This window comes from Natrix helvetica, assembly GCF_964273705.1.
Source record: "Natrix helvetica genome assembly, chromosome: 4".
Taxonomy (NCBI): domain Eukaryota; kingdom Metazoa; phylum Chordata; class Lepidosauria; order Squamata; family Natricidae; genus Natrix; species Natrix helvetica.
In genome coordinates this window covers 63,360,206-63,385,501 of record NC_138550.1, presented here as the reverse complement: position 1 = coordinate 63,385,501, position 25,296 = coordinate 63,360,206, and the positions used below count along the sequence as shown (strand labels likewise).

General features: G+C 40.1%; 1 protein-coding gene across 1 annotated transcript in view; it reads right to left on the bottom strand.

The window, feature by feature from the left end:
- The window catches only part of CFAP47 (cilia and flagella associated protein 47), a 390,847-nt gene that overhangs the window by 183,279 nt on the left and 182,272 nt on the right, over positions 1-25,296 (bottom strand). Inside the window, exons 39-47 of the mRNA XM_081950234.1 lie at positions 22,104-22,192; positions 20,664-20,750; positions 20,153-20,235; positions 19,781-19,926; positions 18,919-19,027; positions 11,175-11,401; positions 10,253-10,427; positions 8,198-8,391; positions 6,198-6,341 (exon numbers count right to left, since the gene is read on the bottom strand). Coding sequence (XP_081806360.1) covers positions 6,198-6,341; positions 8,198-8,391; positions 10,253-10,427; positions 11,175-11,401; positions 18,919-19,027; positions 19,781-19,926; positions 20,153-20,235; positions 20,664-20,750; positions 22,104-22,192 — 1,254 coding nt within the window. The remainder of the gene's footprint in view (positions 1-6,197; positions 6,342-8,197; positions 8,392-10,252; positions 10,428-11,174; positions 11,402-18,918; positions 19,028-19,780; positions 19,927-20,152; positions 20,236-20,663; positions 20,751-22,103; positions 22,193-25,296) is intronic.

Below are 25,296 nucleotides of genomic sequence, written 5' to 3'. Positions count from 1 at the left end.
AAGATGGCCAACTTCCTCCTCCTTCTTGCACTTATGAATGAAGTTTCCCTTTTGAAAGAATTTCTGGCTTTGTATTATATCACACCCTAGAGATCTCCAGGAGTCTCTCCTTGTACATATCTCCCTTGGATTTGGAACACTTGATTTATACCACCTGGCTTGGAGCTGTATAGAGACCAATGCTCTCCTCTGGACTTGCTTGCCTTTTGACTTTTCCCGGTTGTGTCTTTCCACAGACGTCATTTCTTTGTGCAGACTTACCGCCTTATTCTCTGAACTTGATATGGGTCCTAAAAAATTACCGCCTGGTAAGCCGTTTTCGGCCCCAACATCTTTTACGTCCAGCCCGGTCACCCAAAAGACACCACTGGCTTCATTTTTACAACCTAAAGCGACTGAAGAGAGCTCAAAGGAATTATCCGTTGAGCAAATGTTTCAAACTATTATAAAGGGACAGGATGAACTGAAAAAGCAACTGGCAGATTTAACTGATGAGCTCAGAGAAACGCAACAACAAACAACACAAAATAAACAGAGAATAGGTGTGCTGGAGGAGGGCGCGACTGGGCTGAGGGAAGAGGTTAAGACAATCCAGAAGGGGAATGTAAAATTTGAAAATCATATGATAAAGGTGGAATTTGAGAGAATGTCTTTTTTTCTTAGATTTCAAAACTTGCCAGAAACAGAGAATGAAGATTTCAAGGAGATCATGACCACAATCTTAGCAGAATATATTAAAAGAGATAAACAACAGCTATGGTGGGATATTGATTTGATCTATAGAATTAACTCAGCATACGCTAGAACACACAAAGTGCCAAGGGAAATACATGTTAAATTTCTTAGAAAGACCACAAGAGATGAGGTTTAGGAGCTCAAAGGATGGGACCACTAAAATATAAAGACAAAGAAATAACCATTCTTAAACAGATTCCAAAGAAAGTAAGAGATAAGAGGAAGAACTATTCTTCTTTAGCAAAGAAATTATATAATAATGGAATCTGGTTTAGATGACTATTGCCAGAAGGAATGCTGATTTTCTGGGAGGGCACTAGAATTAGAATCAACACAGTTGTGGAGGCGGAGGCCTTTATTAAGAAACACAGTGCCCTCCTAGATGAAACAGGGGACAGTACACAAGATATGAAGGAGGGAGGGGCCGCGGGTCTGCCGGCAGACAGGGGGGAGGATGCAACACTCAGAAGACTCAGGTCACAAAAATGAGTTGAAGCAATTGTTGTTATAATGTAATTTTTGGAAGTGATACAAAAGATGATTGAATATATTGATGATTGAATGTAAAAACAAAAAGCTGCCAATTTTTATTCAAATTTTGATGTTTTCTTTTTCTTTTTTGTAAAAATTGTGAGATTTGGGGGGATTTCTATCTTCCGCATGATGTAGCTGTCAAAATTTTCTATACCTATTTACCTTTTTCCTCAAAAGATTTGTAAAAAACCAATAAAATTTTACAATATAAAAAATGAATATTCCACTGAAATTGCTATTTTTATTTCAAGCAATTCCACTAAAAGTAGGGGAAAAGTTTTTTGAGGATTTAAACAAATTGTCCTTAAAATTTGCCTGGCAAGGCAAAAAAACAAGAATGAAACTGAAAATGTTACAAGACACTAAAAATAAGGGAGGGTGTGGACTACCAGATTGGGAACTATACTACCAAGCCTCTTTCACATGGGTGAAAGAGTGGATAAATTTGAAGAACAAAAGAATACTGACTCTAGAAGGACATGAGCTACAACTGGGGTGGCATGAATTTACGTGGTATGGGAAAAGTAAAATACATAGACATTTCCAAAGGCACCTTGTCAGGAATGCTCTGTTTTCAGTATGGGGAAAAATCAAACAGAAATACTACATGAAAATATCAGTCTGGTATCCATGATGGAAGTGCTAATACACCCAAATACTCTTGAACTGGAAAAAATCAGTAAGGTATAAAGATATCCTCAATGAACAAGAGGACTTAAAATCAAGACAGGAACTAAAAAATCAAGGAATCGATTTGGACTGGTGGCCATATATCCAAATACAAACAAGATACAAGAAAGATGTAGAAATATATGGATTCTACAAAGAACCCTTAGAATTAGATCAGATATTTCAGGGGACAGATGATAAATTAGTAAAGAAAATATATAGCTATCTATTGAATTTTAAAATGGAAGATTATGTAAAAGAAACTATGATTGTATGGACTAAAACTTTTGGATATACTATAGAATTAAACCATTGGCAACAACTATGGAAAAGAAACTACAAACTAACAATGTCAACAATATATAAAGAGAACCTTTACAGAATGTTCTACAGATGGCATTTGCCACCAGCAAGAATGGCAAAGATGTTCCAAAATATATAGCCAAGAGTGCTGGAAATGTAAACAGATACCGGGTTCCTATTACCATATGTGATGGACCTTTCCAATGGTGAAAAAATATTGGTTAAAGATTAAAAGGTAGTTAGAAGAAATGACAACACAACAAATAGATCTAAAATGAGAATTGTTCTTACTTGGTATATTACCCAGAAAATACAATAAAATAATTATATATTTAATACTATATGTGATAACAGCAGTAAGAATTATGTACACACAATATATGTGTGTGTGTGTGTGTGTGTGTGTATGTATGTATGTAATAATAACCAAATAATATTATCACTGGATTATATTTGATTATAGATTAAATTGTACAGGGTGATTAGAAGGGAAGATTATATTGTAAGTATTATGAAAATAATAGTTATAATTATGGTGTGTATAAAATTATGTGTATTCAAGAGACAGTTGATATAGACAGCACACTGCCATTGCAGAAATGGAAACATTATGTATAACAAAGAAAAATATACAATGAAAGTAATTAAAAATAATAATAATAAAACAGAAGATCCTGCTAAGCTCCAGATCCTACAAAACAAGTCGCGATGTTCAACTCATATGCCCACCTCCTGCCTTTCTAAAGGGACACCTTGCCACCCACTGCCCCGCTCACTCCCACATATTTCCACCATGGTCCCACCCTTCGCTGGCTTGCTCACCTCCACCCTGTTTTCTTTTTCACAGGCTCTTTCTTTATCCATATGTATACACAGAGCAAACACAGATACACACCTCACAGCGCTGGAGGGACTCACCCTGCATGAATCTCATCTCTAATTCCAAAGGAGCAAAGACTTTTCTAGAAGATAGAGGCAAGGAGGGGTGGCGGCAGAGGAGAAGAAGAGGGTCTGGTGAACATGCTGGTATGTTCGCTCTCCTGCAACAGCACTGGGGCAGAAATTGGAAAAATGCAGGTGGGTGGTAGCCATTGGCATGCTGCCCTGAGCTGGTCTTGCTCTGTTCTGATATAGCGGCAACAGCTCAGGGTGGGCTCTACGTGAACAGGGCAATGCAGCTTCCATGCAATGGAAGTTTTGGAAAAAGGACATCTGTGTCTATTACTTGCCTGTTCTCCCTTGGAAGATCAAATGAGGAAGGGTCACCTCTCCTGCCCCAAATTAGTGGCCCAAGCTCCATTTTCCCGGAGGACAGGAGAGGAGTCCGTCTGGCCTGGAGAGGGCCTGGCTGGGGGCCTGCAGGCCCACATACAATTTTCCACCTACTGTCAGCTGCCCTGCTCCCTCCTGGCCATTTTCCAGCCTGCCAGAGCACTGCCTTCCCTGCTCCCAGAATGCACGACCTCTCCACAGTTGGCCGAGGAGATACCAGCAAGGAAAGAGGTTTACAAGCTTGGGGGATCATGGAGCTATTTGTCTGAGGTTTTTATGGCCTGCTGGGACAGTGAAATCCAAAACCTGCCCAAGAATCGAGAGAGGTGCATGGCGGGTCCCTCCGGTGCTGTGAGGTGTGTTTGCTCTATATGTATGCTTAAGGCTGAGAAGGAGGAGACGACGTGGCTGAACTTTCCCCATCTCCTTTCATAGCCAAAGTTGCTCAGAAGGCAGCCACTTGTCTATCCCTTCCCCTGACACCTGGCTTCAGCTTGTGTTGGACCAAGAGAATCAAGTCCTTTTCCTTCAGCAGCAGTGGCCCCGTTTGGCTGCCTTTGCACAGGGCCAGATGGCGAGCAGCGTCCAAGTACCTTAAAGGGACAGGCCATAGCGACTGCCTTCCGAGGAGCTTCTGCTGTGAAGGGAGGTGGGAAAAGTTTGGTGAAGTCATCTTCTCCTTCTAGGCCTTAAACATAGACACAGAGCAAACATGCACACACCTCACGGCACTGGGACCTTCTGCGAGGAGACGGCACATAGGTGAGTCTCTCTGGCACCATGAGATGTGTGCGTGTTTGCTCTGTGTGTACATTTGGATGAAGAAAGAGGTCGGGGAAGAAGCGGGGAGAGTAAGGGGCCTCTGAAGGAGGGGAAATGGGGCAGAGGTAAGAGAGCTGAGCCAGCGAAGGATGGGACTGCAGTGGAAATATGTGGGAGCAAGCGGGGCAATGGGGATGGGAGGTGTCCCTTTAAAAAGGCAGGAGGTAGGTGCACAGATTGGACACCACAACCTGTTTTGTAGGAACTGGAACTTAGCAGAATCTTCTGTTTTAGAAAGCAGGTGAATCATGCCCTGAAGCGAACTTTTCTTTGAAGCCTGGGTGACTGAGCGCTGCGCCATCTCTCCAGTTGTCCTTTGTATTCCCTGCCACCACCGCCTGCTACCTTTTGCTAGCCCAAGCTAAGAAACTTGAGTTTACTTCATGAACCTCACTCTGCTGCCTTTCTGTCTTTCCCTCCCTCCTGCCTATTAAATTTCTCATCCTCCCCCAGGCTCTAGGCCCAATTTAGTGAGGCAAAGCAGACCCGCCGGGTAGAGAGGGGAGAGCTGGTTTTTTGGCTCAGGATTAGATTTTGGCTGCCGCATTGGAGTTTCATTAAAAGTCCTTTTTAAAAAGTGTGGCCACCTGCTTCTTCACACAGGATCACCCAGCAGCGAGGAGGAAAGGGAGAAGGGAGCACCTGCTAGCAGAGAATGGAGTGCTTCTGGGACAAGTGGAGGCAAGAAAAAAAAAGGCAGCTTGCAAGAGCAGAGGCAGGAGAGCAAACCAAGCAAGTGAACGAACCTTTGGCCATCCTGGTGGCCTCTTTATTCCCCCTCACTCCCGAGGCAGTTGGGTAGCACCCGTCTCCCTGCATGAGAAGTGACCAAACTGCCTTCTTGCCAGGAGCATTGCCCTCGTTCAGATTCCCCATCTCCTTCTGGTGGCTCTCAGCTGAGCACAGTTGCCCCACCAACCGAGAAGAGAAGAGGACCCATTCAGTAGTAGTAAATAAATAGAGATTGCAACATGTTGAGGCCTTTGAGGTGAGCAGCCAGGAGGTGCGGCAGGGCGTGGAGAGTGATGTAGAGTTGGACACACTCATGCAGTCACATGACTACCCAGCCATGCCTACCCAGCTTATCATTAGGGCAGAGAACCGCTTGTTAAATTATTTGAAACCCACCACTGAAAAAGACAAAACAATATCCTGCAATTCTGATCTAGCTGAGCTCTGACAACTATTGCAATACAGAATTAGATCAAGCTTAGAGGTCATCTAACAAAATCACTTATGTATACCACACATATCATACAATATCCTAAGTGCCTTCCATTAAGCATATAATTAAGCATAAAAATCAAACAATAATATTATATAAGCATGACTTATAATGTTATTTGATGAATGCTACTATAATACAAAAGAAAGCATAAACTATATATATATTACTATTCCAAAACTCATAAGAATGAATTGTAGCAAAAGGGACAAGAAATGTAAGAGCCCCAGTTCAGATAATACATAAGCTCTGAATTTCTGGTTATTTTAGCTGCACTTGAGAATGGGAGGATCAAGTGAATATTAATGTATGTGCTATATCAGTACATAGCTTGTCAATGCTGTATGTTGATTCCTGAAATTCTGGATTATCTTTCTCTGTTAATGTAATCAAAGAGTTAAAAATTTAGTCAATGATAAAAAGTTAAAACTGAAATAGCTATGGCTATTTTATAAGCTCTGATTTTAGATTTTTTAAATGTATTACATATATTTACAAATTGCATGCTACTTGAGTCTGCTTTATAGTCACTATTAGTGTATGATGCATATACGATTAAAATACTCTTGTCATAAATGCAAATGAATATTATGCCAGAGGACCAAAAATAGACATACGTGATGTTTTAATTTCTTACCATAGTTACACATTCAGCAGTTGACTTGAACATGAGAGGATACATACTTGTTTCACCAGGGGCTACATATATAACAGGAGGACCATAAAAACAGTGTCCATTTAAATCTGCTTTAAGTTTCCAATCTTGTTGACTCAAATTAGTCTAAAACATAAAAGCAGTCAATATTTTATGAGGTGGAAGACATATAAGAACTTTTAAAGAACATCACAGAATGGAGGAAGGGGAAAAATCTCAATTCAATATTGCAATAAGAAGATATTTACCACATTTCCCTGAAAATAAGACTCACCCCCCAAAAAAGTCCTAGCCTGATTTTTGAGGTGAGTCTAATATAAGCCCTACCCGCAAAATAAGTCTGGGGATGGGCATGACCAGCATGAGAGGTGGCGAGCGTGAGGGGGCCAATGGTGTCCAGCTGCAGCCTGCCGGCCCCCTGGTAAGCACAAATACTGTTAATTCCGAGCATGTAGGTAGAGGCAGGGCAGGGAGAAGACAGGCAATCCTGCATGGCTCCCTGACTCACGGAAGGTTTGCAGGAGGCTTGTGCGGTGGCATTGACAGTCGGGAGAGGCAGAGGCATGGGGGAGGAAGGTGATCCTGATGCCCCATGTGGGTGTCTGTTCAGTGCAGCCACAGGCAAGCTGAAGGACAGTGGGACGGAGTGGATGGCACGTTGGGATCGCCTCTGTCTGGCTCTGCTGTTCACTTTTCACCCAGAGGGAGACAAAGCTTCGTGTACTTGCAGAGGGGACTCTTTGAAACGGACCTAATCACTCCATTCCAAAGCATCCCCTTTGAAAGTGCATGAACTTTTGAGTCTCCGTCATTTCTCCGTCTTGGTAAAAAATGTTTGGTCATCTATCATGATTTAATTGTTACCTCCTCCGTGCATGTATGCCTCTGTATATGTGTGTATTTGGATGTTTATGTGTTTGCACATATGTTTTTATGTTTTTATATGTTTTATTGTACGCCGCCCCGAGTCCTTTGTGGAGAGGGAGCGGCTAATAAATTAAAATTATTATTATTATTATCAGGTGCTTGGGAACAGAGTGATTTTCTCTGGACACCTGCATGGGGCATTGAGATCGCCTGTTTCCCCCATTCCCCATGCCTCTGCCTACTCCACATGCTGCCAATGCTGCTGCACAAGCCTCCCACGAGCCTTCTGTGAGTCAGGCAGCTGCACAGCATGTCCAGTTTGTCTGTCTTCTCCCCCCGCCTCTGCCTCCATGTTCAGAATTAATGGTATTTGCGCTGTGCCAAGGAGACCTAGGCATGCCGAGAGCTGCAGCCGCGGGCAGGCAGATAGTGAGACAGAAAGGGCGTGGCCAATGGTAGCTGTGCTTCCACTCCCATTGGCCCCTGCACTTGCCACCTGCACTTAAAAAATAAGACAGCCCAAAATAAGCCTGAGTGCTTGTTTTCAAGCCCAAAAGAAAATAAGACCGGTTCTTATTTTTGGGAAAACATGGTATGATTTTGGATATTTTTACATAAACTGCTATTTTTGTTGTAATTGGTAAAATAACAAAAATATTTACTCTGAAAGATATTAACATCTTATATTGATAGAAGAAAGGGAAGAGAGAGAAACTGATATTAAATATTGTGGTTATATGTGGTTAGAAACAACATGAATGAGAATTAAAGGTTTAAACTTGTAGAAAATATATGGTTTGAATAAATCTATATTGAAGTGAGTTATACAGTAGATAAATCAATATATTGCTAGAATGATTTCACAGTTTAGTTAAAAACAGAGAGTTTATGTTTTGAATGCACTAAAGAAAAGGGACAAAAGTTTCCTCCTGCTGCTACAATAAACATAAACTTATTCCCTTAACTAAATACTAACTATAGGAAAAAGCTTTAACATGTGAACCATAATTTTATTTTAGCTTGTTAGTTTTCCAGAATAGCATCTTGACTGCAATAATATTTAATTTATTTAATATAAGCCATATTTAACTTTTATAAAGTAATAAAAGACATACTATTGGGATGTCCTGTATTGCTGCTTGATATGCTGGAGTTACAAATTCTAGTTCAGCCTCAAAGGTATCAGTGTTCACTAAACATTCTATCTTAAAGAGGCGGACGTCAAATTTAGATTCGAGAAGGATATGGCAAGGATATCGGCCAACATACCAGGGCTTAAATGTTAGAGGAAGTTCAATTGCATCATCTTCTGTAGAGGGAAAAAGTGCTTTTAAATTCCATATATAAGCATAAACATTTTTGGGATGCAAAAAACTTTATTAGAAGTGCACTTTAGAATTAGAAAGTGCACCTTATGCGCCTGGCTAGAATATATGAAAATGGGACAAATTTTGACACATATTCAAAGTCACATTTGAATATGCAGAATACTGTTGAAATTAGTCTTAATACATTTTACTGCTGTTTTCCAATGCTCCTTTATGTTTATTGTAACAGGTAGTCCTCAATTTACTACCATAATTGGGACTAGAATTTACCTAAGCTGGCTTCCTCAACTGATTTTGCTTGGAATGCTGAGAAATCAGCCTGTTGTCTCCTAAAGGTAAGATTATGACCTGCTAATTCATGAATTACCTTGTTTCTATTTTGTCACCAAGTTATTATCCTCATTGGCTATCTTTCACAAAAACACTCACATTTGTCAATTAAAGAAGCAATACAACTAATTTCCATATTCCTGGCCCATAAATAATTTTTGCTTGAATGAGATTATAACTCTCTTTTTCCATTTAAACAGGAGCACAGAAAATATCCAGATTAAAATAAATGCTAATATTTCAATATAAGACAATTTTTAATACAATATTTACTTAATTTATCTAAAGATATGAGCAATTTTAATATTTTGAAGCAAATAAATTTCATGAATAATTTGTAGAGAATACATCTTTATCATCAGTGTAAGTTTAATACAACTTTTGTAACCTCATATTTTATTTTTCTCTCAATGTTTATTAAAAAATTAAGTATTCATTTTTAATAGAGCTTAATGCTTTTGGTTACATGCAAAAGCACATTTGGTTACATTCCAGAAATGACTACCATGTTCCCAGTTGCCAAATGAACACTGGTAGCTGGGAACATGATGACCACTTCTGAAGTCTGTGCAATGAAGCAATCCATTCCACTGTTGCAGGCCTGGAATTCTTCGAAAGATAAGTGACGAGAGTGTGGGGCTTTATGGCGTGGGGAATCAGGCCTAAGACCTGTGGTGACCCAGTGGGGGAGAGAAAAGCTTTTGTGAGGAACCAGAGGGAGGTGAAAAAGGCCTGCAGGGACCTGGTGGGAGAGAAACCTGCAGGGACCTAGTAGGAGAGGAAAATGGCTACAGGGACCTAGCAGGGGAGGTAAAGCTTACCACAGGAAGACAAAAGGGCTTATGGGGAATCCATGGGAGGGGAGAAAGGTCTGTGGGACTGAGTTTGGGGGTGGGGGGAAGCATGCCAAGGGGCAGAAAGTGGAACATGAACATGGAGTATCTTCAGGGTTGGGGAGGCCCTTAAGAAGCCCATGGCAGCTGGCCTGGGTCTGCACTAAGCCTCCAAGTGCTTCTCCCACCACTGAGGTACCTGTGCTCCACTTTACGATGCTCATATTCATTTAACAGCCATATCAAGGAGAGCATGGGGTGAGGGTCATTAAGCAAGGCCATCTTCCTTAACAGCCATCACAACATGCAACCATAATGGGCAGGATCCATTGCAGTTGTATATCAAGGAATGCTTTCAAATTGCTGATACTTGTCTAGTCTGAAATAAAATTAATCAAGCTCTAGTATGGATTATTATCCCAGAACTGGAGAGATTTTTTGGGAAAACTATCTTGTGGATTACATTAGTCCTGATAAGTCATAAACAACTCCAAACTGATTTCTTTTTGTCCAGTGTTGGAGATGTACTACTCACAAGGTATCTCTTTGCTACACAAAGCTTAAGATAAAAAGTTGCAGTACAGCAAGTGGCTCCCTAAATAATGTTAGATAAATTTTGTTCCTGGATTAGACGGCACTTACATTTTATTTTTAGTTGAACTACTTTAATGCTTCTTACCTGCTGTATCAAACCAATGGTCTTCTTTTCTAGTGTTTGAGGAATTAGCTCTGCATGAGGCTAACACAGGTATATATATTTTTGAAGGAATTTCAAAAAACTCAGGCATGCTGACTTCAACATTATATTCAATACATTTTTCAGAGAATAAAGGATAGTTGTGCAGAGCATCTTTCTGTAAAAACATGGTATAGATTTAATAACATAATGTAATAGGATCCTTATTTAAAAAAAAAACAAGATTCAAAGGAAAAATATGGGATTACATTATGAATACACCTCTGAACAGTTGAAATTAATGAGTGAGAAATATGGAATATTTTTTAAAACATACTCTAGTTCATGATTTATCAAAAGAAAGTTAGAATAAATGAATACAGAATTTCTTACAAACTCAGAAAATTATCAAAATCATAGCCCTTTTAAATAATGAAAGAGAATAGAAATATAAAGTGCTCAGGAGACAAATATATTAATTATTAATTTTCTATATTAATTATTATTTATAAATTATTCTAAAGGGAACCTAAACATTATTGTCCATTAGAATTCATTAGTAAATCCAATTCAATCAGACTTGTTTTGGCTAAGATACGTGTGCCATAAAATTGCACTTATGACAGCAACATGTTCTTTAATTCTTTTTTCTGTTTAAGACCTTTCTTAAATAGCAACATAGGAAAAAATCATAAATGTTCCATTTTGCAGCATTATGAGTAAAAAAAAAATCCAATCTTTTTAAAGCTTTGGTGAATTTATAACAGAAGAAAAAAAATAAGACTCCAAAAGATACATAGGACGTGCAGAAGGAGCAAAAAGTCCTTTTTCAGTCTGTTTTATGTGCAATAAAAATCTGCTTAATTAGCAGTTTTAAAGTATGAAGCAAAATTGTAGTAATATTTAAAGTAATTAGCATTTTCACCTCAACTCTTGACAACCCCAAGGCTGCAATTGCAACTCGAACACTACTGCTCTCAAGTGTTCCTGTGGCTTTTCTTCGCTCATATTCCAAAGTAGACATATGTTGCTGTGCTGCAATAGCCAGTGCTTTTTCTCTAGCTTCATTGATTAAAGGGATTTTCAGTTTTTCTTTAAGTATATCAGTAAGGAGGCACTTCAGATAAAGAACTGGTGACATTTCTCTCTGACCTATAGTAAACAAAATCATTTGTCATCTGCCCTTTACTCACAATACAGAGGAGACAGCGAGTGAGCAAGAAAGATTTATCACTACAAAGTGACAATGTGCCTCTTCTCTGTTGCTCTAATGCTGGTAGAAAAGTGAAGCATCATCATAAATTACACAGTAAAATTCTGCTTGTGCAAATTAATTAGCATATGTCAGTATTAATTCTAGAACAATAGCACTTCTCTAACATAAAATTGAAAATAATGGAGAGGTTCAATATAGCCAACAACCAATATTGCAGACTTATCTTTTAACAAGGCTTTTGTTCCCTTAAAGACCAAATAGGAAACTCATAATCCCTTGGGTCATACTTTCAGAAATCTTTCCTTACTCTGTTCCTCAATGCTTTTAACAATGGCAGAGCCTCTAATGGACTGTCTTCACTGGAAAAGCTCTTAAAATTTCAAGGAAAAATTCAGAAATGCAACTGCCTTGAAAATAGCCCATGTTGAATTGTACAGCACAGTCAAACATCAGAAGTTGATCACAGGCATGAGTGACAGAATGGATAACTCTCAGACAGAAGATTACTGTTTCTGGAAAGTCATGATCTCCAATTAGGATAGCATGCTTTTATATGGTATGATAAAAATAAAACTCATAGATATCTTCAAAGACATCATATAAGAAATGCTCTACTTCTAGTATGGGAAAAGGTGAAAGCAAACGTTTACATGAAAATACCAGTTTGGCTCTCAACAATGGAACCATTTATCCATCCAAATGTAATAAATCTGGAAAACATCTTAACATATAAAGATACTTTAAATGCGAAAAGGGAACTTAAAACTAAACAAGTTGCAGAATCAAAGTGTGTTGTTATCATGGTGGCCACATATGCAAATACAATAGAGATACAAGGAAGATATTAAGGCATATGGCTTCTACAAAGAGCAAACAATATTTGAACAAATAATGTTAGGGGTAGATGAAAAGTTAATAAAGAAAATATACAACCTTGTTAATCTTAAAAATGGAAGACGAATAGGTAAAAGAGACAATGATAGTGTGGGCAAACTTTTTTGGATACACTATAGAATTAGACAAATAGCAAAAACTTTGGGAAAGAAACTGTAAATTGACAATGGCAGCCACTTATAAGGAAAACTTATAAAATGTTTTATAGGTGGCATTTACCACCGGCGAGACTAGCAAAGATGTTTAAAAACATGTCCACCAAATGTTGGAAATGTAATCAGACACTGGGCACATATTACCACATATGGTAGACAAGTGTAAAAGCAAAGAAATATTGGACAAAAATGCATACATGGTTAGAAAAACTGTTAAAGTTACATATAGATTATAAACCAGAAATATTTTTGTTAGGTATAGTACCAGAAAAGTATGATAAAGGGCATATATATTTAATTTTACATGTTTTGACAGCAGCAAAAATTGTATTTGCACAGTACTGGAAAAATGAGGAAACACATGGAGAAGATGTAATTTAAAAAAATATTAGATTGTGTAGAAATTGAGAGATTATCATTAAAGATTAAAGAAAAATAATTTGTTTTACGAATGGTTGGATAATAGAAGTAGAAATTAGGGACTGAAAAACTATCACTATGTAAGCAAATAGATCCAGACAATACACTATTCACAAAGCACTTATCTATATAAAGTGAAAATGTATAAATAAACTGTTAAAAAAAAGAAGTTTATCACAAATGTTTTATGACATTTTTAACATTATCATGTCAAATGTTTTATTATAATATTTATGTCACAAAATGTTTTACAAAATTTTTCAAATTTCAATTTCATGGGAGTCATGGGTCCTAGATTTTGGACACATTCTGTAAGATAGCCCATTTGAGGTCCCTTGGTTAAAAAACTGTCATGCACTGCACCATTTTTCTAAGTTAAAGGTTACATACAGAGAAACATGAAAGTTTTAGTAGTATATAAATGTGAAGTTTTCAATAAGAGTCAAAATGTGAAATAGCAGATTAATGAAACAGATTAATAAAAGCTATTTTAAAAAGTTGGCAATTTTCACTTATAATACTGTTCTGTCCCGTGATTCCAATGAATATGCAGACACAGGCTTGGCTGTCTGCCATGACTAATTACATAGATAAAGCCACCCCTTGGCTAGGAGAGGCCTGTTGGCCACCAGGTGGCATCTGAGTCAGGAAGCAGTGAAGAGGAACAGAGGGAGGTTGTCCTTGATGTGCGTATGCGTAAAGCTGAGAGGAGAAAGGAACAGCTGTGGAGAAGACGTCATAGAAGGAAGTAGGGACAGCTGGCTAAGGTTATGGCCCCTCCCAAAGAGTTTATAGGTGGAGCGACAGGAGGGGAATCTTTGCAGGAAACAACAGTCCATCTTACTAGCCGTTGAGAAAGCCAACAGGCCTCTCAAGTTCCTGCTCTGACTCCAAACACTCTCCAGAGTCTTCCTCATCCTCCAGAGCAGTCCCATAATAGTCTGAGCTGTCCAAGTCCACCAACAGCTCAGCCGGCTGCTGCTGGGCCACAACACTATCCCTCACCGCAGGGCCCTTCCCCCGGGTCTGACGCTCAGGGTGTAGCTTAGCTGGGAATTGTTCATGGAAGGCCTGCACCAAAGCAGGTGCGTGCACGGAGGTCGCATCCTCCCAGGTAACATCCTCCGGCTCTCGGCCTTTCCATTCCACCAGGTATTGGAACCATCATTTCAACCATCAGGAATCCCAAATCCTGGCAACTTTGTACTCGGACGGTGCCTCATCAGCACGGGGTTCTGGCTGGGGATGATTAGGTTGGTGAAGAGGACAAGCTGGCCGTTCAGGAACAAGAAGAGATCAATGCAAGACTGGATGGACTCGCATTGAACGTGGTAAAGTCAGGCGATAGATGACGGGTGTCTACTGGACAGCCATACTAGATCGCCCACAGTCAACGCTGGCATCACGCACCGAGACTTGTCCGCAACTCTCTTATAGTCCGCCTTGGCTTTATCCAAATATCTCCGCACCCTTGATGGACAGCCTGTAGTTCCGACAGGAAGTCCTTAACTGCGGGAACTGGTGAGTTGATGGGTGTGAGGGGAAAGAACTGAGGATGATACCCCACATTGGCCAAGAAGGGTGTCGTCTGCGTGGATGTGTGCTGTGAATTATTGAACGTAAACTCTGCTATTGCCAGGTAGTCTGCCCAATCATTTTGCTGCTGGTTCACAAAACAGCGCAGATACTGCTCCAATATCCCGATCACTTTCTCCGTCCCTCCATTGGTTTTGGGATGGTGCGCTGAGGACAATCTTGGATCTTGACATCCAAGGCATCCTTTCCAAAACTGGGCTGTGAATTGCATTCCTCTGTCTGACATGACCCTGTCAGGTAGGCCATGCAACCTGAAAACATGTTGGATAAACATACGGGTGGTGATACGGACTGTTGGTAATCTCCGACACAGGATAAAATGCACCATCTTCATCAGCATGTCTACCACCACGAACACCATGGTAAATCCAGAAGACGGAGGCAAGTCTGTCAGGAAGTCCATAGAAATGAGCCCCCTGGGTCTCTCCGGGTTCAACAATGGCTGAAGCAGCCCTGGAGGGGCTCCCGTCGCTGACTTGGCCTGCTGACACTGTACACAAGACGTGATATAAGATTGTACGTCATGTCGCAATCAGGGCCACCAGAAGGTACAGGAGACCAGGTTCAAGGTCTTGAAGAGGCCAAAGTGCTCTGCCGCAGGATTATCATGGCACTGGGATAGAATAAGTCCCCGAAGGGGCCCCGCTGGCACATAGAGTCCATCCCTGTACTGCAAAAGTTCATCGGTGAATGTCCATGGGGAGGCAGGCCCCACCTCTGCCTTTCATTGTTCCACCCAGTCGTCATGCTGCTGCGCTTCCTGTATCTGGGGCCATAAGTCCACAGGCTCATGAACCGCAGAGAAGGACTCTACGGGCAAAACTGTCCGGGGTGGAATCAGGTCTTTGGTACACGAATACTCGGGTTTCTTTGATAGGGCATCCGCCCTTTGGTTTTGCACACTGGAGATGAACGTCATGCGGAAATTGAATCGTGCAAAGAAAAGAGACCACCGGATCTGGCGCTGGTTCAATTTCCATGCGGTCTTCAGAACTTCCAAATTCCTATGGTCCGTCCGGACTTCAGTCTGATGCCTGGCCCCTCTAGATGATGCCTCCAGGGCTCAAATGCCACCTTAATGGCTAGTAACTCCTTCTCCCAAATGGTATAATTGCGCTCAGAAGAATTGAGTTTCTGTGAGTAATAAGCGCAAGGGAAAAGGGTACCGCCAGAGGCGTGAGCCTGAAGTAACACCACTCCCACAGCTATATCAGATGTATCCGCCTCCACTACAAATGGACGGTGGGGGTCAGGATGCTTCAAAATGGGCTCTTTCATGAAGGCCTGCTTCAAGGCCTAGAACGCGTGGTGCTCAGCCCCCCCCAATGAAACGGAACTTTTTTCTGCAGGAGCCGAGTGAGGGGTGCAGTCAGGGAAGCAAAGCCGGGGATAAAGGTCCGATAGTAGTTGGTAAACCCGAGGAGTCAATGGACATCCTTCACTCTCCGAGGAGGTTGCCAGCTACGCAAAGACTCCACCTTGCCTGGCTCCATCGCAATGCCTTCAGGAGAGATACGATGTCCCAGGAACTCAATGGTGGACTGCCAAAACTGGCACTTCTCCAGTTTCGCATACAAGTGATTCTCATGGAGCCATGGAGCCGTTGTAGGATCAGGCGTAGGTGTTGCTGATGGCTCTCCCGGGAGGACGAGTAAATCAAGATGTCATCAAGATAAATGATGACAAACTGGTCCAAAAGGTCCCAGAAGATGTCGTTCATAAAGTGTTGGAAGACGGCAGGGGCATTGGTCAGCCCAAAAGGCATGACCATGTACTCAAAATGTCTGTACCTGGTGCTGAATGCCGTCTTCCATTCATTCCCGGGTCAGATCGGGACAAGATTGTAAGCTCCACGGAGATCCAATTTGGTGAACACCTTAGCTTCTCTGAGCTGCTCCAACAGTTTAGGAATAAGGGGCAGGGGATATTGATTGTGCACCATGATAGCATTGAGCCTACAATAGTCACAACAGAGTCTCAAATCTCCGGTCTTCTTTTTGACGAACAAGACTGGGGCAGACAATGGCAAAGACGAGTGTCTGATAAAACCCCAAGCTAGGTTTTTGTCCAAAAAGTCCTGCAGTGTGGCCAACTCCGGGTCTGACATCGAATACAAACGACCCACAGGGAGCAGCACATCCGGAATCAAATCGATGGGACAATCATATGGCAGGTGCAGTGACAATTTGTCTGCTTCCTGTTCACTGACCACGTCTGCACAATCTGCTGTCAGAAGGCAATGACACCCCGGGTGGACTCAGCAGCTGGCCTGCACAGACATGATGGGTGTGGTCCACACATTGCAAGGCTGGAAAGGTGAGAAGCTTCTGGGACCAGTAGATTTGTGGGTCGTGTGCCCGAAGCCAAGCCAAGCCCAAGACCACAGGGAAATGCCGGCCCGAGGTAACATAGAACTGGATGGCTTCCTCATGAGCCCTGATGACCAGGTGCAAGGGTTGCGTGGCGGCCTTGATCGGCCCAGACAGAATCACCCAGTTGTCAATGGTCTCCACAAGCATAGTAGGCTCTACTGGACACAGAGGGACCGCATACTTGGTCGCAAACGCCTCATCCATGAAACTCGTGGTAGCCCCGGAGTCGACGAGAGCATGCGCCGGAATCCCCTGTGGGCTACTGGATAGGACTATTCGGGATTCTAGGATCAGGTGTCGGGGAGGCCCGCAGGTCACTATCTCTGAACATGGCTCTGAATTGATGCGTGCCTGACCCAAGGTCTCCCTTAGATCAGGCTTGGGGGCCTTTCCCAACAAATTGTTCTGGGTCTGGGGTACAGGTCCCATAACTGATGCCCCTCATCTCTTCTTGGGACAAAAGGCTCAAGGAGGCCTTGAGGACAACCTCCCTCTGTTCCTCTTCACTGTTTCCTGACTCAGATGCCACCTGGTGGCCAACAGGCCTCTCAAGTTCCTGCTCTGACTCCAAACACCCTCCAGAGTCTTCCTCATCCTCCAGAGCAGTCCCATAATAGTCTGAGGTGTCAGAGACCATCAACAGCTCAGCCAGCCGCTGCTGGGCCACAACAAATGCACACTTTAATTGTTCAATTGCACATCAGCTTGAGAAAACTGTCATTTAAAACAGTTTAAACAAAAAAGAAAGTGCTTTTAAGACTGAGTAAGGATGTGAAAGAGGTGTAAGTATTTTAAATTAAAAAAAACAGAATAAAGTATTATTTCTAGCACAGTAAATAACTACACTTTCAAATGTGTCAAAATGAAACCATGAGAACTTCGATGTAATCATTTCAAAGCATAAATATAAGAGCAAAACTATGGAAAATGTGTAGAATTGATGCATGGCATACATAGACCAATGATCATGTAGATATGCAATTGACAAAGTCATTTTCAGGATTACAACTGAAGCAGCTATTGAAATAATGAAAACTAAGTAAATTTTGATTGTAAAAAACTTGATGTATTTAAAGAGAGACAGGTCAAGTAAACTGTTAAGAGGCACTGCAAGTCCTGTTGAAAATGTTACAGTATATGTTTTTAAATCAATTGTACTCAGATCTGTAGATATATTTCTCTTTGCTACAACTATGCCAATGTATAGTACAGCCTGTTTTGGAGAAACCTAGTGCACAATAACTCCATGATTATCAATCTCTTACTGTCTTTATTAAATGGGCATGCAAGTCTATGCCTGAATCACAATTCATGACAGAAAAGTTACTTGGGCAGTAACTGTAGCTCTTTCCAGACAACTGTAGCTCTTTCAAGACTATACTATACTTGTATAGTATGAAGGCTATACAAGTCATTACCTTTGAGGATTACAATTACTGATTAGTAACATTTCTTTCTCTCTGCCTATGGCTTCTATGGATACCATTTTGTGGTCATATCAACTGCCAATAAATACTGATGGCAGTATTCTTAGAAAAGAAGAAGTCCAATTGAATCTTGATAAACCAAATTAAATTTCAGTCTAATATAAATTTATTTAGAAGTAGTTAGGTCACCTTTTTATTTTCCAAGAATAATATTTTTACGTTTTTTAAACTTTTTTATAACTTCAAAATTATTTCAGGTGGCTTGAACAAGACACATTTCCCAAATCTTTTCATGTTTCAGACCATTCATTTTTTGTATATTAGTTACAAAAAGTTTCACTATTAATTTTCACGTTCAAATATGGCATCTAGTCAACAAGAAAAGAGACTACAACTAATAAAAATAACAACAACATGAAATATTGAAAATATCCAGTTGTTAGATATTAGCACAACAAAGTTGACATTTGGAAATAAGTACCTTACAATTAAAAATGATTATTTGAAGAACACACAAACAACTATTTTTCTCACTTCTTGCTACTGTAAAAACTTCACTGCATCTTAAAATTTAATGACTGTCCCTTACCTTCACATGTGCTGTTAATGTACAAAATATTTGGGCTATCCACTGGAATTAGGTTTGAAGGCAATGGCAAGCCACATATACCCTCCACCAAATATAAAAATTCCCCAATCTGAAACACAAGCATATATGCAAGTCAGTTCTTGGAAACAATTCCGCAGAGTAAATTAGAAGTTTCTTGGATTACCTAGCTCATAATGATTATAAGGTACAATAGAGTGACCCTTATTAAACTCAAGTTTAGAAGAAAAAAATAACTTGATACCTATTTGGTACAGGATTCAATATTTTGAATATCTATCTACATGATGCCATTTCACATAAGCTATTTTTAATGCTACAGCAGAGTACAAGTTCAAATTAACAGTATCATTATCAAATTTGAAAAAGTTTGAACCTCCTCCTCCGCTAGTTTTAATTAGTTATTTAAAATGGAAACATGTTTACTCGGGAAACAAAATTCTATTAGTAAAAGTATGGCAATATTTTCTTTAATGAAAAAAGATAAACCACAGTCCCAAAATAAACAGTAAGAGAATTATAGTCAAACATATAGTATATTATCTATCTATCTATCTATCTATCTATCTATCTATCTATCTATCTATCTATCTATCTATCTATCTCTATTATATATATATATATATATATATATATATATATATATATATATATATATATATATATATATATATATATATATATATATATATATATATATATATATATAATATTTTAATGCTATTATTCTTGACATTACTATTCAATTTCACTGAAACTAAATTTAAGTTACATCACATTATTTTTTTCATTCCAAATGTCATCATGGTTACTTTAATCCATTTCAGCATATAATGAAATTTACCTGCTCATTGATAAAAATAATCACACAATAACGTTTTCCCATCTTAAAAGGAAGATAGTGGAGATTAAGAGTGATAAAATTATCTTGGTCCACAAGTACTGTATCCAATGGACTAAAGAACTCTTGCAAGCAATTGGACTCATTAGCTGTCAGAACATAATAGAGAAGTTTATATACAATATAAAAATTAAGAAATGACTGGCAGATATCTGAAACATTGCGATGTTTTTGAAAACTAAAATATACAATGTAATTCAAACTAATTAATTGGATTGGAAGTTACTGTGTCTTATCTATTAAAATGAACAATTTGTAAAAAAAATGCATGGATGTTTTAGAAAGCTGGTAAGAAACCAAAAAGAGAACATTTACCAGCACTGGAGTTTTCCTCCTGATTATATATTCCACATACATCTATCACATCATGTGTACCCTGTGGGAAATTTGCTTCAGAACTAAGCAGAAAGAAACAGAAACAGAAATGAAACAATTTAACTTAAGATTCCAATTGTAAAAGTCAATTTGATTTTAATATTAAATAGCATGTTAGATTTCTTGACATAGTACAGATTTGATTTAACACTAAATTACATAACACTAGAAATATGCATACCATAGTATAAAATATCAGGGCAGGGCATGCTTTAAAACTTAGTATCTGTATACAGCCTAAAGTCTGGATTGAGGAGACAAATGAATTCATACATTTTAAAAAATTACTAAATAGAAATTATTGGGAAGAATAATTTCAATAATCCTTTGGGCATGATCATGAAGACAGTACTTTCAGTTATACATTTAAGTAGCCAACTTGTTTAAAACTTCAACATGAGCCTGACAAACTGCACTTTGAGTATAATAAACTTACCTAGTAAAGACCTACCTTTTAATTTTTCCTTGCCTTATTTTGCTAATGTGATCAAGTATCTCGGGATCCATGATGCAACTTGTTGATTCAATTAAAATGACACTGCAAAAAAAGTTATTTAAGTTATCAGAAAGCCTATAGTTTTCACAAATAATAAAATAAAAATATTTTACAAAAACAGAATCTAAATGTTTATTTAGATTTCCAGGATGATATCTAATTTGGTACTGACAGAGGGAAAGTTATGCAAAACGTGTTTTTTTTGTCTCAGCAAGTCCATTCTCCCATCCAAATTTTGCAAAAAATATTGTATGAATAAATGGCCAATCTTCCTGAATGGCCAATGTTATAGCATGAGGGTAATGAAAATTACCCAAAATTTTCCTTTACATTTTACTTATTTAATTTTTGTCCCACCTTTCTGTTTTCCCCAGCACCCTAATAATGCCATCCTAACCCCTTTTTTCATATGGTTTACTGAAATCCCAGCAGCTTGGCTAAGGTCCTAATATCAGCCAAAACATTTGATGTCATCCTTAGAATTTAGGCCTATGTATCTTAAAGCTCCTGGAGAGTAGCAGTGTTTTTAATATCTGCACCAGATGTTCTATTTTGTAGTTTATTTATGGTTCAAAAACTATCTAGAGAACACATACATATATGATGCAATATATTTGTCCATGTACATGGTGAGGGGTGGGGGACAACGATCATTTATCAATCTGTGATCTTCAATCTAAAAATTTCTTTCTGAATATAAATAAAAGAAAGAAAACAAATGCCTAAACCAAATTAATCCGTTAAATCAAAGGAAATTTTTACAGTACAGAATATAACACCATATCCTAATAAACATTTGAAAATAATGTATTAGCAATTCAGGGATTTTCTTCAATCTCTTGAACTATAAAGCAACATTAATCAAGAAACCTGAACATGCTGGCAGCCTAATACAAATATGAAGAAAATATGGACAGAGAGATTATTTATACCTACTATTTTCTTTTCACTACTATTAAGTTTCCATTACAAATAAGTGGAGCTAAATTATTTAGATCTGCACTGTTTGTTTTTCCGTAGTCTTTGGAACACAGATAAAAATATGGAAGTGCTTAGGATCTAAAACATTAACAGCTCTTCCCTCAATTACATGCCATATCTCTTGTCAGGTTTTATAACATCAGAATTTCCCATTTCAGGAAGAGCTGGCCAAAGGAGATTTTTTAAAAAAATTGCCAATAACTGATTTTTCTTATCCCATCCCACATAGATGTCCTTTCTCAAAAATGAAGACGAAAATCTAACATAACCTCTGGCAGGATATAGGTATGTAGAGCTATGTGTATGTGCGTATACGCCTGCATGTATATACATACACACGTACATATACACATATACAGAAAGAGAAACTTAAGTAATTTTACTTTTTGAACATTTTAAATTATAAATGCATACCTGAATGGCCCCTCAGTTCTGAATGGACTAGTAACCTGTAGATTATATTTTTTCAATTGATAACATGAAGATTTGCATTTTAATATGCCCTATGGATAAATAGAAACATGTATTAGCATGGAAGTTTACATCAATAATTAATTATGAATTAAAAACACAGTTGTTAAATTGCTATTTTTAAGCGGGGAAAAAAAGCCCTCTTTCAGCTTTGGTACAAATAGGCCAAGTATCAACTGTCCAACTAGTGAACCCAAAACAAGGAAACACTTTAAATTTTATTGGATAAAACATATTGATACTGAAGAAACAAAACGAGCTCTGTTTTTCCAATGCAAATGCTTGGCCAGTTAAACAATAGTTTCTCCTTCTCCCCACCCCTTGGTGATCACATTGTCCAATTATGAGACATCCTTTTATTATGGAAACAGTCCATCTCTTTCTTAAGCAACAAAAGCAGTGACCTTAAGGGCTTCCATGCTGTCATGATCTCTGCATACGTTCTCCACATTCCATTTCCCCCTTCCCTCCCCCCAATTCATTGGCAAATTGAAAGGTTTAAAAGAAACAAAGGAGAAAATCTTCTTAATGAAAAGTGTAGAACAGGTTCTGCTGATTTAGATGAAAGTATAAATGTCTTTGAAATCTCATGGTGTGGGACTTAACTTACTGGAGAAGGCAACCAGATGCCTTCCAGATATAATATAGGGTTCCTTCACTGCTATGTGGGTATGTTAAAAAGGTGTAGAAGTCCGAAACGTCTAGAGTATATCAGGTTGTCTAATAATCCTAGGCAAATTGATAGAAAAGAATAAATCGAATGCCAACTAAGTGACCTTAGGCCAGACTCTTTCTCAACCCAACCTACCTCACAGTTGTTGTTTTGGTGAAAATAGGAAGAGGAAGAAGTATTATTATCAGACCTGGAAACCATCTTTTATATTTGGGCCTTCAGGCCTCCCACATTTTCTACTGTGGGAAAATGAGAGGGGGGATTATATGGACTACCAGTTCAGCCCTGCAACGCCCTTTGCCCTCTTGAACATCCTTAAATCAGGTGGAGTTTTCCACCCAGTTGTGTTTGCCCAGCCCAGAACCCTTTTAGGAGAAAAGAATGAGTTGGGAATGACTAGCACATATGTGTGAGGGGAACCTTTATGTCTCAAAGGTGCTTTTTGCAAAAGGCAACTGGATTGTTTTTTCCTTGAGGAAGAAGAACAAAATGTTTCACTTCTCATCCAAGAAGCTTCATCAGTTGTGATGGCTGTGTGTGTGAGAGAGAGGTGGAGAGGAAGGATTGGTACTGTTTGAGTCTGGGTGGTAGGGGAAAGATTTTTTTGGGGGGGCAGGGGGAATGGAAGGATTGCATTTTTTGCAGTTATCTGGTTGTTCACTATCTCTCTCTGAGAGCTGTTGAAACCACTTGGAAGTTGATCTGTGCCCTCAGGATCTCCTGAATCAAATTGTGGAATCTTCTTGGAACTGCTACAAGGGGTGCATTGTAGACTAGACATAGGTGGTGCTTTATTCCTCCCCCTCTGTTGAGAGAGGGCTGGAGAGACCTGGTCTGTCCAGAACTTTTGAAGCTGGTGGGGCGGGCTCTGGATAAAAGTCAAAACCTGAGTTTGATGCTGACATAAAGGTTTTTGTTGGAATCCTGGTTTAAGTTTTGGAGAAAGACTTAATTCACCCTAAACCAGTGATGGCGAACCTATGGCACGTATGCCACAAGTGGCACACGGAGCCATTTGTCAGGGCACGCGAGGCGTTGCCCTGTCAGCTGGCCAGCGCGCATGCGAGCACTGGCCAGCTGGGTTCACCTTTTTAAAAGCTATTTTTCGCCTTCCCCAGGCTCCAGAGGCTTTATAGGAGCCTGGGGAGGGCGAAAAGAGCCCCCCCGTCCTCCCGGAGGCTTCCCTGAAGCCTTCGGAATGCTTAAAACCACCCTCTGAGCAAACCGGAAGTGACTTCCGGGTTGCTCGGAGGATCATTTTAAGTGTTCTGAAGGCTTCAGGGACCGTCCGAGGCTTCCCTGATGCCTTCGGAGCGCTTAAAACCACCCTCAGAGCAACCCGGAAGTCACTTCCGGTTTGCTCGGAGGGTGGTTTTAAGCGCTCCGAAGGCTTTAGGGAAGCCTCCGGACGGTCCCCGAAGCCTCCGGAGGGCCTCTGGGGGGTCGGGGGAGGCTCTTTTCGCCCTATAAAGCCCCTGGAGCCTGGGGAGGGTGAAAAAAGCATGTAAAAATGGGGGGGTCACGCGTTGTGTGCGCATGCGCACTGGGGGGGTCGCGCGTTGCATTATGGGTGCGGCACGCCCGCACTCAACCCCCCTGCGCTCCCCCCACTTGTGGCACGGGAACCAAAAAAGGTTCGCCATCACTGCCCTAAACTTATGACTGCTTTCATCAAACCTTAGAGTGATTTAAAAAGAAAGAAGGAGAGAGTGATAGACAGAGACAGAGACAGAGAGACAGAGAAGGGAGGAAGGGAGGAAGGGAAAAAGAAAGAAAGTGGGAGACACAAGAAAGAAAGGAAGGAAGGAATGGAGGGAGAGTGAGAGAAAAAAGGAGAGAGAGATAAAGATAGAAAGAGAAAGAGAGAGAAAAAAAGAAAGAAGGAATGAAAGGAAGGAAGGAAGGAAGGAAGGAAGGAAGGAAGAAAGAAAGAAAGAAAGAAAGAAAGAAAGAAAGAAAGAAAACTTATGACTACAATTGAGCCCAAAATTTTGGTTGCTAAGCAAGAGCGTCCTTAAGTGAGTTTCACCACATTTTCCAAGTTGGCCACACCCACCCGGTCACATGACCGCAAAGTCACTCCCACCCAGTCACATGACCACTGAGCCACTCCCACAAAACAGGCCACACCTACAGAATAGGTTGTAAAAAAATTTGAAACCCACTACTGCTGCATAGTCATGCAGCTGAAGCACCCCTAGCATTTTCTCAGAACTGCCCACAACCGGCTGCTTTTTGCAATTCGTCACAGGCAGGTCAGCACCAACCACGCTCCTCTTCTTGTCGGCTCAGGAAGGAGGGGAATGGTGCCGCTATCGCTGGATGCAGGGAGGGAAGAGCTCCAGCTTTCCTGCACAACGCGACTGTCCTGTGCAATGCAGCTCTCCTGCACTGCGCAGCTGGCTACTCACTTCAATGTGCAGTGGCAGCAGTGGGAGAAGGAGTCGCTGTCTCTGCCACTGC